Source organism: Pundamilia nyererei, unplaced genomic scaffold (genome assembly GCF_000239375.1).
Source record: "Pundamilia nyererei isolate P.nyererei 1_Seehausen unplaced genomic scaffold, PunNye1.0 scaffold00061, whole genome shotgun sequence".
Lineage (NCBI taxonomy): Eukaryota > Metazoa > Chordata > Actinopteri > Cichliformes > Cichlidae > Pundamilia > Pundamilia nyererei.
This window is the reverse complement of record NW_005187462.1, coordinates 2222912-2240476: the sequence shown is the minus strand read 5'-3', so window position 1 is coordinate 2240476 and position 17565 is coordinate 2222912. Positions and strand designations below refer to the sequence as shown.

The 17565-nt window shown below is 46.3% G+C and overlaps 1 protein-coding gene across 9 annotated transcripts in view; it reads left to right on the top strand.

Moving 5' to 3' along the window:
- The window catches only part of szt2 (SZT2 subunit of KICSTOR complex), a 106843-nt gene extending 89497 nt beyond the window's left edge, over positions 1-17346 (top strand). For 7 of the 9 annotated variants that reach the window (XM_005734980.1, XM_005734982.1, XM_005734985.1 and 4 more), the window contains 8 exons: positions 4939-5004; positions 11408-11621; positions 12858-13035; positions 13123-13245; positions 13449-13965; positions 14425-14535; positions 15045-15113; positions 15195-17346. In XM_005734980.1, coding sequence (XP_005735037.1) covers positions 4939-5004; positions 11408-11621; positions 12858-13035; positions 13123-13245; positions 13449-13965; positions 14425-14535; positions 15045-15113; positions 15195-15338 — 1422 coding nt within the window. In that variant the 3' untranslated portion in view covers positions 15339-17346. The remainder of the gene's footprint in view (positions 1-4938; positions 5005-11407; positions 11622-12857; positions 13036-13122; positions 13246-13448; positions 13966-14424; positions 14536-15044; positions 15114-15194) is intronic. The other 2 variants (XM_013911341.1, XM_005734986.1) reach the window with 1 other exon arrangement.
- Positions 17347-17565: the final 219 nt, after the last annotated feature.

Below are 17565 nucleotides of genomic sequence, written 5' to 3'. Positions count from 1 at the left end.
CCTCTGGTGCAAATTACTGACCTCTGTCATCATTTTAGGTGGGGGAACTTGCACAATCGGTGGCTGACTAAATACTTTTTTGCCCCACTGTATTACTGCAAGGAGGAAAAGTATTTTAGAACAGGCACACATGGTCTGCCTGCTTTTAGCGACAAAGTGAAGTGGAACTTTTTAAAAGCCCATTTCAATGTAAGTGGGTGTTAATTCAACTGTTTGCAGAGCTGTTTAGTTCTGCAAACAGTCAGCTGGTTTTTATTTATTTCTATTTTTATTTAAGTTTGCCTCCAGTTTCAGACCCGCTGTTTCTAACAGTTGCTGATGTTTAGCTGAAGGGAGAAATAAGTCCAAGTTCTCCTCTCTGTGAGGTCTCCTCGATCATGCACGAGTGACAGTTGCTGCCATCAATCTGGACGCCAAATATGTTAAAGCAAATTCAACATTGGTGGACTGTTTCTGACAATGTGTGGCTTTAGCCTGCAGCTCGGCCCCCTGACAGTATTTTACTATCAGCCATGTTGCACTTCCCATCTCATTTCACCTCGTCTGTTAGAGCATACTCCACGTGGTTTAATCTAAAGATGCATTATTTATCAAATGTATTATTGTCTGATGCATAAAATAATATGCTTACAACACAGCCTGAAGAAACCAGAGTCAAAGTAACAACAAAAGTACTTTGGAAATAATTCAGGTGGAACCTTTTCCAAGTTTTAGGAACAAAAGGATGATCAAACAGCCTTTTGATCCTCTCATCATTAGTTGTTGTACTGGTCCAGCGTCAGAGGAGCATCCTTTTAGTTTTTGGCAGCTTCACTATAAATCATTCAAACATACAAAAGTTACTAAACTCAAAGGATGAATCAGCGTTGTTTGTTTGACATATCACATAAACAGCTGTGCAGATGACACACAAATATATATCACAATGTCACCAGGAGACCGAGGCCCTGTACAGGCTCTTGGTAAATGCACTGAGGAAATCAATGACTGGTTGTGCCACAATTTTCTCCAGCTAAACAAAAACAAACTGAGGTAATAGTCTTTGGCACCAAAGAAAAACGATTACAGGTCACCAAAGAACTTCAATCTATACATCTAAAAACCACAAACCAGGCGAGAAGTTTGGGTGTAGTGATGGATGCAGACCTAAACTTAGAAAAACACATTAAGACAATAACAAAGTCAGCTTACTATCACCTCAAGAATATTTCAAGGATAAAAGATCTGATGTCTCAACAGGACCTGGAAAAACTAGTCCATGCATTCATCTTTAGTAGGCTTGATTACTGTAACAGCATCTTTACAGGTCTACCTAAAAAATCAGTCAGACAACTACAGCTCATTCAGAACTCTGCTGCTCGAGTCCTCACTAAGACCAAAAAGTGGACCACATCAGTCCAGCTCTGAGGTCTTTACACTGGCTGCCTGTCCGTCAGAGGATAGACTTTAAAGTTCTGATGCTGGTCTATAAAGCTCTGAATGGTTTAGGACCAAAATACATCAGTGACCTCCTGACCCAGTATGAACCTTCCAGATCCCTCAGGTCATCTGGATCCGGTCTTTTATCAGTTCCCAGAGTCAGAACCAGACACGGAGAAGCTGCATTCAGCTTTTATGCTCCTTATATCTGGAACAAACTCCCAGAAAGCCTCAGATCAGCTGAAACACTCAGTTTATTTAAATCCAGGTTGAAGACTCACCTGTTCTCAGCTGCATTTGAATAAAGCACCAAATCTGCTCTGTTTTACTTTTAAGTTTAAATTTCAAAACTTACATTTTTTTCATGCTTTTTATTTGTTTTTGTTTTTTAATGTCTCTGTAAAGCGCTTTGAATCACCTTGCTGTAAATAAACTTGCCTTACACTTGTACAGCTGTTACTGCAGCTGAATCTGTGCAACATGCGGGGTTTGTTCCAAAAATGGATTTTCAAAGAGCTGTTAGCTGCATACGAATGCATTTATTACATAATAACAAACACTGTGATAAAATCAAAAAATGCAAATATTTTAGAAATCTGTCAAAGTTTAAAATGAAACAATTATGTTATTTTTTAAGGCAGATAACAACTGGCACACTGGACTTCTTTATGGTTATTTAACCCTTTGATGCATGAATGACAACCTCACTCTGTTTTTATTCATCTTTGGGCTTGAAAAATGTATTAGATTTTTTTAAACATGAAGTCTTTTACACGTTTTCACTCCGGTGGACACTGGTATGTACGGAGCGACACATCAGTGTCCAGTGTTGTGGTTTATGTGTTTACCATCAACACTGACACCAACACAAGGAAGCAGCCTCTGAACAGCTGTGTCCACTGTAGTGACCGCTGTGCATGAAAGGTTAATCAAGTATTTATCTGTAATTTGGCGTCTTATAAAGATCATAATATATTTCACTATTTCTTTTCTGTTTTTTGGTGAAAATGATCATTTAGATGAAAGAACTTGCACATAGTGGTGGACTAACCATTACAGAAATATGTCAAAAAGGATTTTAATGAGCAATAGTGCTGTTTTAGAGCAGCTGCAGCTTAAACCACACACTGGGGTGGTGCCTGGCATGGTGTGCAGCGGCAACCAGAGATAAAAAAATAAATGAAAATCCTACAAGAATACTTCTGGGTGGAGTCATGAATCAAACCATCAGTTTTTATATCGAGTAACAGGACGTGTAAACATGAAGGGAAATAATGAGACCTGCATTAATCTGCCTCGTAGTTTAGGCATGAATTTTAAAGCCAAGTTAGACGCAGCAATATTCAATAAAAAAAAGACAACATAAGCTAATCGCCATTAGTTTTGCTAAACTTTGTTTATATGGACTTGTTAAATGAAATGTCCTCTATCTTGTATAAATGCCATTTCTGCTTTAGGATGGCTCACAGGAAGTACCAAAGTACAACTTCATGGTGTTCCCTTGTGCACAAAGCTGCGATTGTTTGTTCTGTGCATGAGCAGAGGTGCTTTTTCACTTCTGTTTATGGATTTTTGAAGAATTTCCGACCTTGAAGATTCAGCTCTTATCCCGAGTGCCAGCAGCTTCGGTCCTTGTTCTGCTTCTATATTAGGTGAACATCTCTCCCACTTGTGACTGATCCATTTTCAGATTAGGGGGTCGGTGCACTTTGATGTGACGAAGGCAGAGAAAGATGTTTTGAAAGATGTCATGCTGTTTGTTTCCCTCCCGGTGGTGTTGTCAGGATGTCTACAAAGTGATGTGAGAGGTTGACTGTGTTGAAAGAGCCTGTGCCTCTAAGCACAGTGGGGAGGCCAAAGGGTTTAAGTGTTGAGAAAGGAAGAAAGGTGCATTCGCTGCAGCTATTGTGAATTAAAGATGTCCATAAATCCTCAACAAAAAGCTTGACATTGAGTAAATTAAGCGTAAACAATGTGTTTTATGTTTAAAATGAATTATCTCTGTAAAGCCCAGAGATGTGTTCCCTGTGTTAGAGAGGGAGTCATAACTGCAGTCAGTATTTACAGGTGAGAGCACGTTCTGAAGTGGCTCTTCACATGGGCCCAAACATTATACACAACAGCAATGAATTGCTTCTTAATTAATAGATAATTTTAAACAGTTTAGAATATGATTTGCATTTAAATGACGATGTTGCTGAAACACTTTAAACAGGAGACTTGTTGACATGTGAGAAACACACAGATATCAAAAGAATGAATGTTCATGCTGGCCACATTAAAGGGGATCTGTTTATTTCCAGCCTTTGTCCTTTGGCTCTGTTACAGTAGCTTTGCATGATTTGCAGAATAAGCCTTGTTAATATCAATAATATCAGTGCAACCCCTCAGTTCATCATCCGTCTGACAAAACCTCCCATTTTTCTCCTCATTGGATGTCCCTCATAAGCGAAAAGATTTGATTGGAAGGTGGGCTTGATCTGTGCCTGAGACAATAATATCAGAGTAAATAGTTTCATTCTTTTTATTCAGATCTAAGAGGTGAAAAATGCGTCTGGAACAGTGTTTCAATACGCCATCATAACAGGCTGCATGCAGAAACGAACTCTTCCCCTTTAATAGCAACACTTCCGTGTTTTTCCTAAATGTGAAAATACTGTGGGATCTTTTCCATTTTAAGATGCAGATTTTTTTCTACTTTAATTTGTTCAAATATTGTTTCTCGTGTTCCTCTGATCATCAGTGAATTTAATTGCCCAGCACACATGCAAAGTTTCAGACGGTGTTCAGGACGAGGACTGTGGTAATTCATTCGTTAGCACTTGTTAGTGCTGTCAGTATAAAATGTCTTTATAAATAAACACACATTAGTTGCATTAGTATTTGGGGTTTACAGCAGCGTGCTTTAAACTTAATGTGTTCCTGCTTTGACAGTGTTCTGGTAAATACTGAGAAATAGCAGGCAGCTTGTTAGTGAAGTGACACCAACTTACTGAATGAAGCGTAAAGTTTGCTAATAGCTATGGATCAGCCCAACATTAGAACCACATATCATGTGATTATTATAAGTCCAAGCCCAGGTCGTTGAGCTGGCCTCCTAACACGCCTATCCCAGTCTGACGGTGCATCTGTGGGAACTCACCTGATCCTGAGGCCAACAGAAGGATGTGCAGCTTAACCACAGGATGGTGGTTTTAATGTTGGGGCTGATCGATGGATATATCAGTCTTATGATGCTTTACTGAAGTCGTATTAACCACAAGTAGTTTCCTACTAACCAAGATGTATATTACTGTGACTATCAGCTAGTCAGATTAGCTGAGTGTTTAGCTGGTTAGTGTCACACTAAAAACAATAAACTCATCCAAGTCCACAGTTCTAGAGTGTGTATGTAATGTGGATATTTGTAGTCTGAAATGGTTTTATTTGATCTCTTAGCACATCTTCAGTCTTCCTTTCCATCCATCTGTCTGTGTCTCTGTGTCTGCCTAGTCCCACCTCATGTCATCTCTCCATCAGGGCAGCCTCCTCACCAAACCTCGTTGCAAGCCGTTTCCAGATGCCACACCAGTATCTGACTGTGCGGTATGTCCCAGCCATTCTCAAGGGAGGGGTGTCTCACTACAATCAGGCTCCACCCCTCTTCGCCACTCTATGCTTGCTCTCATCAGTCCTGGTCTCTTTCCTTTCAAGTTTACCTGCCTGTCTCTGTGGGAATGATTGGGTTTAATGTTAAATCAAGTGCACTGTGGGAGCTACTGTTGCTGCAAACTACAGCTTGACTGTAAAAACGCATCTTTAGATTAAGGCAGGGACTCAGACTTAAGTTATGCAATAAAAATGATGCATTTATACCTGATTGTGTTGAGGATCAGGTGAGGGCCAAGCACCTCTATGATTTTCCTTTTCCTTTTCTGTTTTCAACAGGCTGTCTTCTCTGTGGTTGTTGGTTTGGTGTTTTGGGTGTTGGAGCTAATTTTTTATGCAACCACTGTTTTTCTTTTGCCCTTCCTCTTCTTCCTCTTCTTCCTCTTCTTTAGCAGCCAGGTGGTGATTGGAGCTAGGGTCTGTGTTCATGTGTGAAGGTTCAGTCTTTGAATTACACAGAATGTAAACTGCTGCTTCTGCTGCTCCGCTGCTACAGATACAATACTGGAAAATTCTGTATAATTTCTATTATACAGAATTTATACAGAACTATTAATTCATTTAAATTGTTAGTGACCACTGGGTGTTTATAACTGTATATCTGACTAAGTATATGTTGTTCCCCAAGGCTCAGTTATTGGGCCACTTCTGCTTAAATGCTGCATGTTTAGCAGCGTGATGGTAGCTACAATTGAATCATGCCATCAATGACTCATTTCATTGATTTTATCTTCTAATATTTTCAGACTATTTTGATATATTTTCTTTGTAATGTAAAGCTAAATGAGCTTGAGTCAAGTATTAATTAACAGTGTAATGGTAGGTTGCAAAGTGCAGGCTGTGAGGGTGGGGCCACAAGGAGTTTGTTTTAAAATCTAGAATATAATATTTAAACAATCATTAAAAAAAAGTTTATAGGAGAAAAATAAATCACTGAAAGTGCACAAACTTTACAAGCTTGTGTGGTCATCCAGATTGTGATTATTAGGTTATCGTGAGCTGGAAAAGATTTTTTCGATTTTGAAATGATCTGTCTTAAGTTTGAGTATTTGATAATGATTAGTATCCATCCATCCATCTTCATCCGCTTTATCCGAGGCCGGGTCGCGGGGGCAGCAGCCTGAGCAGAGAGGCCCAAACCTCCCTCTCCCCAGCCACCTCCTCCAGCTTATCCGGGGGAACACCAAGGCGTTCCCAGGCCAGCCGAGAGATAATCTCTCCAGCGTGTCCTGGGTCTGCCCCGGGGCCTCCTCCCGGTGGGACATGCCCGGAACACCAACCCCAGGAGGCATCCTTGTCAGATGCGTGAACCACCTCAGCTGGCTCCTTTCGATGTGGAGCAGCAGCAGCTCTACTCTGAGCCCCTCCTGGACGGCCGAACTTCTCACCCTATCTCTAAGAGAGACCAGCCACCCTTCGGAGGAAGCTCATTTCTGCCGCTTGTATCCGCGATCTCGTTCTTTCGGTCACTACCTACAGCTCGTGGCCATAGGTGAGGGTAGGGACGTAGATCGACCGGTAAATTGAGAGCTTTTACACTCAGCTCCCTCTTCACCACGACGGACCGGTGCAGCATCTGCATTACTGCAGCTGCAGCCCCCATCCGTCTGTCGATCTCCGGCTCCCTTCTCCCATCACTCGCAAACAAGACCCCGAGATACTTGAACTCCTCCACTTGGGACAGGAACCGATGAAGCCAACAGAACCACATCATCCGCAAAAAGCAGAGATGAGATTCTGAGGCCACCAGAGTGAAAGCCCTCCGCCACTTGGCTGCGCCTAGAAATCCTGTCCATAAAAATTATGAACAGAACCGGAGACAAAGGGCAGCCCTGGCGGAGCCCATCACCCACCGGGAACGAGTCCGACTTATTGCTGGCAATGCGAACCAAGCTCTTGCATAGGGATGTATAGGGATCGAATGGCCCGTAGCAATGGGCCAGACACCCCATATTCCCGCAACACCTCCCACAGGACACCCCGAGGGACACGGTCGAATGCCTTCTCCAAGTCCACAAAACACATGTAGACTGGTTGGGCAAACTCCCATGCACCCTCGAGTATCCTGGAGAGGATAAAGAGCTGGTCCAGTGTTCCGCGACCAGGACGAAAACCGCATTGTTCCTCCTGTATCCGAGGTTCGACTAGCGGACGAACTCTCCTTTCCAGCACCCTGGCATAGACTTTCCCAGGGAGGCTGAGGAGTGTGATCCCCTTGTATTTGGAACACACCCTCCGGTCTCCCTTCTTAAAGATGGGGACCACCACCCCGGTTTGCCAGTCCAGGGGTACTGCCCCCTGATCTCCACGCAACATTGTAGAGGCGTGTCAACCAGGACAGCCCTACAACATCCAGAGCCTTCAGGAACTCGGGGTGGACCTCATCAACACCAGGGTCTCAACCACCAAGGAGTTGTTTAACTGCCTCAGTGACCTCGCCCCCGGAAATTGGCGGGTCCTTCCTCTCATCCCCAGACTCTGCTTCCTCCTCGGAAGACGTGTCAGTGGGATTAAGGAGGTCCTTTAAAGTATTCCTTCCACCGCCTGACAATTTTCTCAGTCGACGTCAGCAGCGCTCCGCCAGCACTATACACAGTGCAGGTAGAGCACCTCTTTCCCATCCTGACGGTTTGCCAGAATCTCTTCGAGGCAGTCCGAAAGTCTTTTTCCATGCCCTCTCCGAACTCCTCCCACACCCGAGTTTTTGCTTCAGCCACTGCCCAAGCCGCATTCCGCTTGGCCTGTAAATACCTGTCTGCTGCCTCCGGAGTCCCACAGGCTAACCAAGCCTGGTAGGACTCCTTCTTCAGCCTGGTGGCTTCCTTCACCTCTGGTGTCCACCATTTGGTTCGGGGATTACCACCACGGCAGGCACCAACCACTTTGCGGCCGCAGCTCAATGCAGCAGCTTCTGCAATGGAGACGCTGAACATGGTCCATTCGGACTCAATGTCCCCAGTCTCCCTCGGAATGCTGTTGAAGCTCTGCCGGAGGTGTGCGTTGAAGATCTCGCGGACTGGGGCCTCTGTTAGACGTTCCCAGCACACCCTCACTATGCGTTTAGGTGCACCGGGTCTGTCCAGCGTCCTCCCCCGCCACCTGATCCAATTCACCACCAGGTGGTGATCAGTTGACAGCTCAGCCCCTCTCTTTACCCGAGTGTCCAGAACATATGGTTGCAGGTCTGGTGATACGATTACAAAATCGATCATCGACCTGCGGCCTAGAGCGTCCTGGTGCCACGTGCACTTATGGACACTCTTATGTTCAAACAAGGTGTTCGTTATGGCCAAACTGATATGCACAGAAGTCCAATAACAAGACACCGCTTGGGGTCAGATCAGGGAGGCCGTTCCTCCCAATCACGCCCCTCCAGGTCTCGATGTCGTTACCCATGTGAGCATTGAAGTCTCCCAGCAGGAAAACAGTCTCCAGGTGGAGCACCTTCCAGCACCCCACCCAGGGACTCTAAGAAGGCTGGGTACTCTGAACTGCCACTCGGCGCATAAGCGCAGATGACAGTCGGGCCCGTTCCCCGACCCTAAGGCGCAGGGAACAAACCCTCTCATCCACCGGGAAAAACCCCAACGTACCGGCAGCAAGCTGAGGGGATATTAGAATACCCACCCCAGCTTGCTGCCTCTCACCAGGGGCAACTCCAGACTGAGACAGAGTCCAGCCCCTCTCCAGGAGACTGGTTCCAGAGCCAAGCCATGCGTAGAGGTGAGCCCGACTATATCTAGCCGGTACCTCTCAACCTCACGCACTAACTCAGGCTCCTTCCCCACCAGAGAGGTGACATTCCATGTCCCAGTTGCCAGTCTTGGCAGCCGGGGATCAGTCCGCCAGGGCCTCCGCTCCTGGCCGCCACCCGGCACACAATGCACCCGACCCCTATGGCGCCTCCTGCGGGTGGTGGGCCTGCGGGAGGATGGGCCCATGTCTCCTCTTCGGGCTGTGCCCGGCCGGGCCCCATGGACTAAGGCCCGGCCACCATACGCTCGCCCTCGGGCACCCTCCCCAGGCCTGGCTCCAGGGCGGGGCCCCGGTAACCCTTTACCCTAACCCAGGCAGGGTAAACTGTTCCCTCGATGTTCTCTTCATAAGGGTTTTCTGAATTATTAGTAATGTATGTAATTATTCTGTGCCTAAACCTGACCAAGCAGCCAGAGAAAGCAAACTTACTGCAACACTCACACTAACATATCCTCAGGGTGTTACGGTTAAGAAAATCAGGTACTAAATACATAAGCAGAGAATCAGACACTCACCAGCCACTTTATTAGAGACACCAACACTGCAAATACTAATGGGCCAATCACATGGCAGCAACTCAATGCATGTAGACATGTAGGCATAGTCAAGAAGACCCGAAGTTCAATCCAAGCATCAGCAAATGTTATTTAAGTGATGAATGTGCGATTTTTCAACACAGACACTTGTAGGCTTTACAGAGGATGGTCCAGTAAATGCCAGTGGTCAGAGGAGATTGGCCAAGCTGCTGTTAGCTGATGGGAAGCCAACAATAACTCGGTCAATTGCTCATTACAACCAAGGTATGCAGAACAGCATCCCTGAAAACACCGAGTGAGAAGCTCTACAGCAGCAGAAGACCACACCGAGTGCTGCTGCGTGCAGGTAAAACCAGGAGACCACGGCTTACGATTTCCACAGCCTCGCCAATAGTGGACAGTTTGGAAGCTTATCTGCTCTGATGAATCTCCTCCATGTACCCGTCTTCCAGCTGGAGAGCATGGCATGTCAGGAAACTCTCATGATCTGAAACTGGATTCTTGAACCTGATTCTGCTGTAATCAAAGGTTCAAAGTGTTGATCCCACACAGCACCTCTAGGATGTGATGTAACAGGAGACTTCAAATCTACAGCATGCGTGTGACACTATCATGTCAGTGTGAACCACGAGGAATGGTGCCAGCACCTTGTCGAATCTGTGCCACAAAGCACTACGGCAGTGCTGAAGGGGGAAAGGTGTACCTGGTAAAGTGGCTGTGAGTGTATGTTTGCAGTTGTAGTACACACATCACAGCTGGATAACTGCTGTTACTCCTGTTGGGTTTCAGATCACTGCATTGTGATAGTACCACTGCAGAAATGTGAGTCTTTTTTCCAGGAGTGAAAATGCAGAGCCTCACAGGGACGCATCGATGGATGTCACAGTCTGAGAGCTTTCCTCTCGTCGCTCTGCTTGTCTTTCTTTCAATCAGCTTGCTTTTTATTCTCTTCTTTTTCTTCTTCTTGTATGACCTCGCTGATTGCAGCTTCTCCCGTCAATGCAGCCGCTGTCATTAATTTCACTTCCACCGAGTGCCGCTGACAGGAGACGAGCTGCAGCCCCACGACTCAAACTGGCAATTTGTTCTTGTCAAAGTTACACGGAGTGTTTAATTAACTAGAACATGAACCATTTGGGATTACAGGTTAGGAAATAATAAATGTTAGCGTGATAGCAAGGAGGACACACACACACAGGAACTACCTATGAACTGAGGAGAGCCGCGCAGTCCCATTGGCTTCCAGGCTCCATAGATAACAGGCCAGGAGGTCACACTTAATTTGTCTGCCAGACTGCAGGAACACCGCTGGGGAGAGAAAAGTTAATATTCATCTTTTCATTCCTGTGTGCAAAAGAATATTCTTCCTCATTCTTATCTCTGCGGTGAGGGTGCTGATGAAAGTCTTCTGCCCTTTTGCCAGTTTCTGGACAAGTGTCGAGGCAGGAAAAGGTTCCAGACGGCGAAGAGATGAAAGTCTGTAGCTACAGAACGCTGTGCAGTCTTTTCTTGGCTCTTTGATATAATGAAGCTGCTTTTGTGCACGTTCCAGGCAAATGGTCCAGATCAAAGTAAGAGCAGGAGTAGCAATTAGAGCTCCTTGTAAACTCTTATTGTGCTGTAATTAACTGCACAGCACAGCCTCTCACTGCAGCCATTTGCATTTGCAATTATTGCTTTTGTCAGCTCCCTTTTGATGTTGGATTTAATTAAAAAGGATATTATTATGAATCTGATTGATATCAAAGTTGCTTACAAAAGCTTCTCAGTAAGGAGCGATGGGAGTCACAGTGCAGCAGGGCCTTAAGGTGTGCTGTACAAAGCAGTCTCTGTTGGAGTGGCTGGAACAGCAGGTCCTTCCCCTTCAGATGCAAAACAGTTTCATACATGGCTGATCGCACAGATAGACATTCAGAGTTAGCGCTGTCTGCCAGATCAGTTTTGCAGAGGTATTCAGACTGACTGAGTTTGGAGTTAGAGTACCTCCTTCTTTTCCCGTCTGTGTCACGCTGTCCTGGTGATGACCGTCTCACAACCTTCTGTTGCAGCTCTCCATGCTCTTCACTGAGGAGTGTGATAAAGTCAGGGACACCATGCACGTTCACTCCTTCAGCTACGACTTCCACCTGCGAGTGGTTCACCAGTACCTGGTCGGCTGCCACATGACGCTACGGCAAGGCTACCAGCTCACCGACTTCCTGGACGACTTCATCTCCCATCACCCGGACATCCCCAAGTTCGGCCGCAACCACGTCTTTCAAGGTGATTCTGGTGTTGCTGACTGCATCGAATCCCATGTGATGATGATGATAATGTTTTTTTGATTCTGCCATGATTTCTAGCTTTTCAACATTTACAGCAGCTGCCAGTGAAAGTAAACAAAAGATGGCAACACAGTGAACGGCGTACAGAACATTTACTAAAGGGAACAAAACTCGAATTCACCAGAAACAAAGACCAGAAAAAAAACAAACTGACAAATGAAAAATAGGCCCAAAAATCATCATGTGATTAGAAGCATTTGGACTGTGGGTCAGTGCCCACACAAATACACACACTGGTTCTGATGGGAAATACAAACTAAGGATCCAGTTATATCCACCATATAGCTGCACGTCCTCACTAAAGTGCGAATGGCATTCCCCATTTTTATGGTGCGATTAGGTTTATCCAACCTTAAAAAGTGCAAGGTTATAACTTTCATTTGTATTCTTTGCCTCCGGCTTTCAACTTTCCCCCTTTTACCTAATGGTCCCTGATACATGAGATGAAGTCTTTCCACCAGCTTCATTTAACAAAGACTTGCATCTGAAAATGTGTCCGTGTGCTGTGACTTCACTGAAGTTATTTGCAGCACGTTTATGTAAGTTGTGGTCATTTTAAAAAACAAACTCTGCTGTCTTGGCTTAAACTATGCAGACGTGCAGAAAAAAATAAGTGCACCGAGACCTTTGGGAGGAAGTGGTCTGGATTAGATTCCAAACTCACCGTGTGCACCTCGGATCGAGGTGCACACGGTGAGTTTGGGTTAAACTCCTGTAGCTAAACAGGTAAATCTGAATCATCCACAGCGATGGTTCATGAACTTTCTTTTTTGTTCTGAAATAAACAACTTTAGCTCACCTCTTACCCCCCACCCCTGTGGTTGATTTAGCACAGAGTTTATTCGCTAACCTCTGCTAGCACGAGTACTGGAAGTCTACTCAGGTGAATTTGTGTTCATGTTTAGCGTCTTCTCCAGCTCCCTCTGGTGGTCAGTGCAAACCAAATGAACCAACTGAAATGATATTCGGAGTAAATATTTGAAATTGTTTCACTGAAAGACGAGTTCAGTCCCTCTGTGTCCCGCCTCCGTTCGGGCGTCACCAGCAGCGCTCTCTGAGCCGTTCTGGATCGATGAGCAGATATTTGTTTTTCCATCAGAGCTTCTCGGGCTCTGTATGCACAGGAACAACTGTGTTTGTCCTTCTGAGCGTCTGTCATTCTTGTGTAAATCAGGGAGCTTCTCCATCTCCACGGGGATGATAACGGCTCACCAGCTCTACAACTACATCACCGACCACGCCAGCACGTATGGCATGAAGCCGCTCCGCATGTCGAAGGCTGCGGTCGCCACTGACAACAAGAAGGCGATGCCTGACCTTCACGAGTATGCCCTGGTGGCTCTGTGGAACAGGTGGAGAAACAGCTCTGACCTCAGAATAAACCTTCTCTCCTCATATCTGCTGTTTAACTTTACCTTTGTTGGCTCCTCTTGCTTTAGTTCGGGCTCCTACAAGGATCTGGACGGTCTGCCCCACCACGATGACTTCGATGTTTCCCTGGTGGTGTGTCACAACGCTGCTCCGTTTGAGGAGCAGTCAGACGGGGAGAGGCATCTGCTCAGGTAAGATCTACAGACTGCAGCACAGAGACTGTGTGATAGTTACTCATATCTGTGCTGACACCATGTTTGTTTTATCTGACATGTCCTGACACAACCTAAAGAGGACTGGTGGACGTTTCACGGGCCAAACAAATGTGTTAACAGTACATCACTGAAGGCACTGGATAAACTTTTGCTGAGTCTCATCTCGTCCCCTTTCTTAGGCTACGCTTCTACGTGATCATGACCAGTCAGCGGGAGCTATTCCCACGCCTCACTGCAGACATGCGCCGCTTTAAGAAGCTTCCTCAGATCCACCGTGATCCCGGAGAGCTGGGGGGACGGCTCTCCCAGGATCGAGCAGAGGCTTCTGGGTCACGTGGTTCTGAGCAGGACCTCTGGGAGGAGGGTTCGTCTGAAGCTTCAGCACCCTTGGCTCCAAGTGATGGCAACGAGTTTTACCCTCTGACAGGCGGTGGACCAGAGGCTCAGGGGCTCCTCTACGCCTCCCCTCTGTTCCCTCTTCTCAACAACGAGGTGGCGTCTGCCCGCAGACAGATCCAGATCAGCGTGGAGCAGGCCATGGGTCACTGCCGCAGGGACAACCTGTGGAGGAGGCTGTTCCACGGCGAGCATGTGGCCCTGGATAAACTGAAGCTGGCCAAGTTGTCGTTCAGCGAGCTGGAGGAGCTGCTGGAGGCTGTGCAGAGCCGATCAGTGGGGGAAATCGACCCGCAGCTGGTGAGACTCTAATTTTAGCCTTAAAATCAAGATTCAGTTATGACCATCAAACACCAGCAATACCAAACACCTTGATTACTAAGACCACAGCTCGACACAAATGAACCGCCAGCAGCTCGACACCCTGTCATTTGAAACGCAAAGCAACACCAGCACACAGCTAAGCATCGGTGCTCCCACAGTATGAGAAACATTTGGAGGTGATCAGGCTCTCGCTGTGACCTCAGCCAGCTGCAGGTGACCTGCAGATCAAACATCAGCTCGCACATACATGTTAGCAGGAGCTGTGAATGGGAGGTAAATGTTCCTAACACATCAGGAGGCTTCAGGATTTTGTTAGTTAAAGGAGGAGCTTTTAAATGATACATCTGCAGCTTGAATATTTGACTTTGCAGGTGAAACCCAGTGAAAGTTTCTGATGGTCAGTGTTGTAACTGTAGTGTGAATGTGTTGCTGCAGGACTGTTTCCTGACCATGGGTCCAGCCTGGTACCAGAGTCTCATCAAGGTCCTGCTCAGTCGCTTCCCTCAGAGCTGCAGACACTTCGACGACAACGGCATCCAGTATCTGGTGAGAAAAAAAGAGTTCAAAGTGGCAAACCCACAGGCCCCTGTATCCATGAGTTTCCCTCCGCTGTGGCTTCACAAACGGGCAGCAAAACGTTACCAGCCAACAACCAAATGAAGGCGTTCCCTTTAATGCTCAGGGTCATCGAGATCCCTTTAAAAAATATTGGAAACACGACCCCAAACGTCATCTCTAAGCACAGCTCCGTTAGTCTCTAGTAGCATTTCTCTGGACACAAATGGGACCATTTAGCAGACTCGAGCTAGAAACACCTGCAACACGTAATGCGACACTGATTAGTCTCACTCGTGTTCAGACTCGATTGTTAGATCAGTCGAGTCAGAGTGTAAAAGAGACCTCGAGTGACTTACAGGTGAGAGGATGGAGCATCGAGCTCAGAGTGAGAGCTCCAACACATGAACTGCAGTAACACATATTTCTTCTGTATCTGTGGAGACAGACTTTTGTTCACCTCGTTCCAGCTAACGTCCACTCGTGTCTTTGTACTTCAGGCTGTTCTGAACCAAAAGTTCACCGACTGCTTCGTTCTGGTATTTCTGGACAACCAAGCTGGAAAAACTGTGAGTTCTTATACACGTCTGACTTATTTTTTCTTATAATAAAGTCATGCAAAGTTCTCAGATTTCATCTTCCTCCCGCAGAGTTTAAAGGTCGTGTTTCGGGAGCCGCTGCCGTTGCAGCCGCAGGCCGGCAGCAGCCCCCCTCCTCAGCTGGTGTCCATGTATCATCACCTGGAGTCTGTAATTAACACCGCGTGCTACAATCTGTGGACCGGACTGCTATAGCACCCGGACCCGAGTCGTGTCTTTAACACGAGACGAATGGAAATGAGAAGAGAAGCTTTCTGCATAACGCTGAGCTCACTGAGTGGGAGCAGCGACATACTGGACTCATGTGCAAGAAACAGTTTTAAATGTTGAGGATCATAAAGTTGAGCAGACACTATGATGGGTTCCCTCGCAGTTACTGTACGAGCCTTCAAACAGCACCGTGACCACGCCACAGCAAAAGCACCTTCCTTACCACTATTGTCAAGAGTCAGACGGGTGATCAACATCCAGATAAAGAGAACTGCAGGCTGTATGCACTTATGGGTTGGGACAGTCCCTTTAAATCACAACGTACAAAATCCTGTTTAAAAAGTGATGTTTTAGATCTTTGTAGCAGGTGAGACATGTCAGCAATATCTCACATCCTGGAACAGATTCAAAAAGGGGCTGAGGATGAAGATTTGGCCAAAGCAGCATCACTGGCTCCTGGTTCCTCGAGGAACTTGAGGTCATTTGCAGTGCTTGATAAGATTAAGTTTGATAATATGTAGCATATATCAAACTGAGTCCTACTCAGTCCAAATACTTGGGACGGTCTGAGCTGAGTAGGTGAGATGATCTGCAGCTTTTCAGGGCTCATATCTTTAACCTTTAACCTCCACCAACGTCGTGCCAAATCCAGAACCAGTTTCACGTATTTCCACCTCCCTAAAAATGTACTGGTACTAGTAAGCATGGCACCACAAACTGATGATGCCTTGCTGCCTCCAGTTCTTCCAGGAAGTGAGGATAATGAGACGTTCCCGAACAGCTCAGCTGTGTCCCGGGTCTGCCACGGGGTCTCCTCCTGGTTGGACGTGCCCAGAAAACATCACCGAAGAGGAGACGACCTGAACCTCGTCATCACAGACGCAAGAGCTCTGCTGCTTTGATGGGATGCTTTTGGTCACCAACCAAAGCTGGTGTCATAGCTGAGAGTAAGGACATACCTTCACCACCACAAGCTGCTGCAGCTCCATCTGTCAATCTGGGAACAACTCGGAGCATTCGGTGCTCAAAGGCACAAAGGTAGAACGGGTGGACGACCTGGAAGGTGCTCTTTAACACATTCTGATGGATATGACACGGCGAGGACGCCGTCGATGTACGGACAGAAACATCGTGAGCGTGCAGCGGCTGTTTGACATCGTTGAGCCTGAGTCAGTGGTCAGAAGGCAGCACTTACATGCATTCTGCACAAATTTGAAGCTCCACATCTTCACTAATGTCTCAGCGTCGGTTTGGATCTCGTGCCTTCTGACAGTATTTAGCTTCACGCCACATCAGTGTTAAAACAAGAAGAGACAGCCCAGATGCCGGTGCGCAGAGTGGGAAGGCTTTTATGTTCAATTGTGTCAAACCTGTTTCCACTTGAACCCCACTGCCATGTCTGTTGCCCTCAAGTGCCTTTCTCTGTTTATTATTTTCTCCCTTTTCCCTTTTTTCATTCCCAAACCTGTGAAGTGACGCCGTTGTCGCTCTGGCAGGAGATGTGTGGAAACACACTGCTGGTGTTATGCAGCGAAAGTGCCTGAGTCAGTTTGGGGAAATGTGACAAAAATTGCCTTTCATAAGCAGGAAAATTGGTCATATTAACTTTGGTGATTTGCATAATAACATGCCACATGTCATCAGCGCCGAGTGTTTCCAAAGCATGTTGGGGTGGTGGTGTGTACTCTCACACAGTGTGGCTGGTAGTCATACCCCAGCCTGGCACAGGACTGTTACGTCACAACAGGAAGGCTCCGTGTCCAGTGTGGCTCCTGTAGGAGTCGCACCCGTTCTGGGAGGGAACCAAACAGGTCTGAGCTTCACCAACTGAAGAGGACTGAATGTTAAACACTGGATTATTCATCATGCAAAATGTGAACTGTAAGCAGACAGCCCTGTAAAATAAAACCTGCACTACCTGTGTCGTGTATATTGTGTATATACAGAACACTTTATACAGTATGTAAAGTTAAATAAACAAGTTACAGAGTAAGAGTGTGCCGAACTGTTCTTCACTGTGCAGCTTCGTGTCGTGACAGAAGCTCCGGACAAAACTTTAGTGCCGGACTGTCCAACGCCAGGTCTCAGATGATCCAACACAGCTGATTCAAACGGCTGGATGACCTCCTCAACATGCCGTGAAGTTCTCCAGAAGCTGCTAATGAACTCATGTGATTCACGTGTGCTGACCCAGGGTGAGATCTAAAACCTG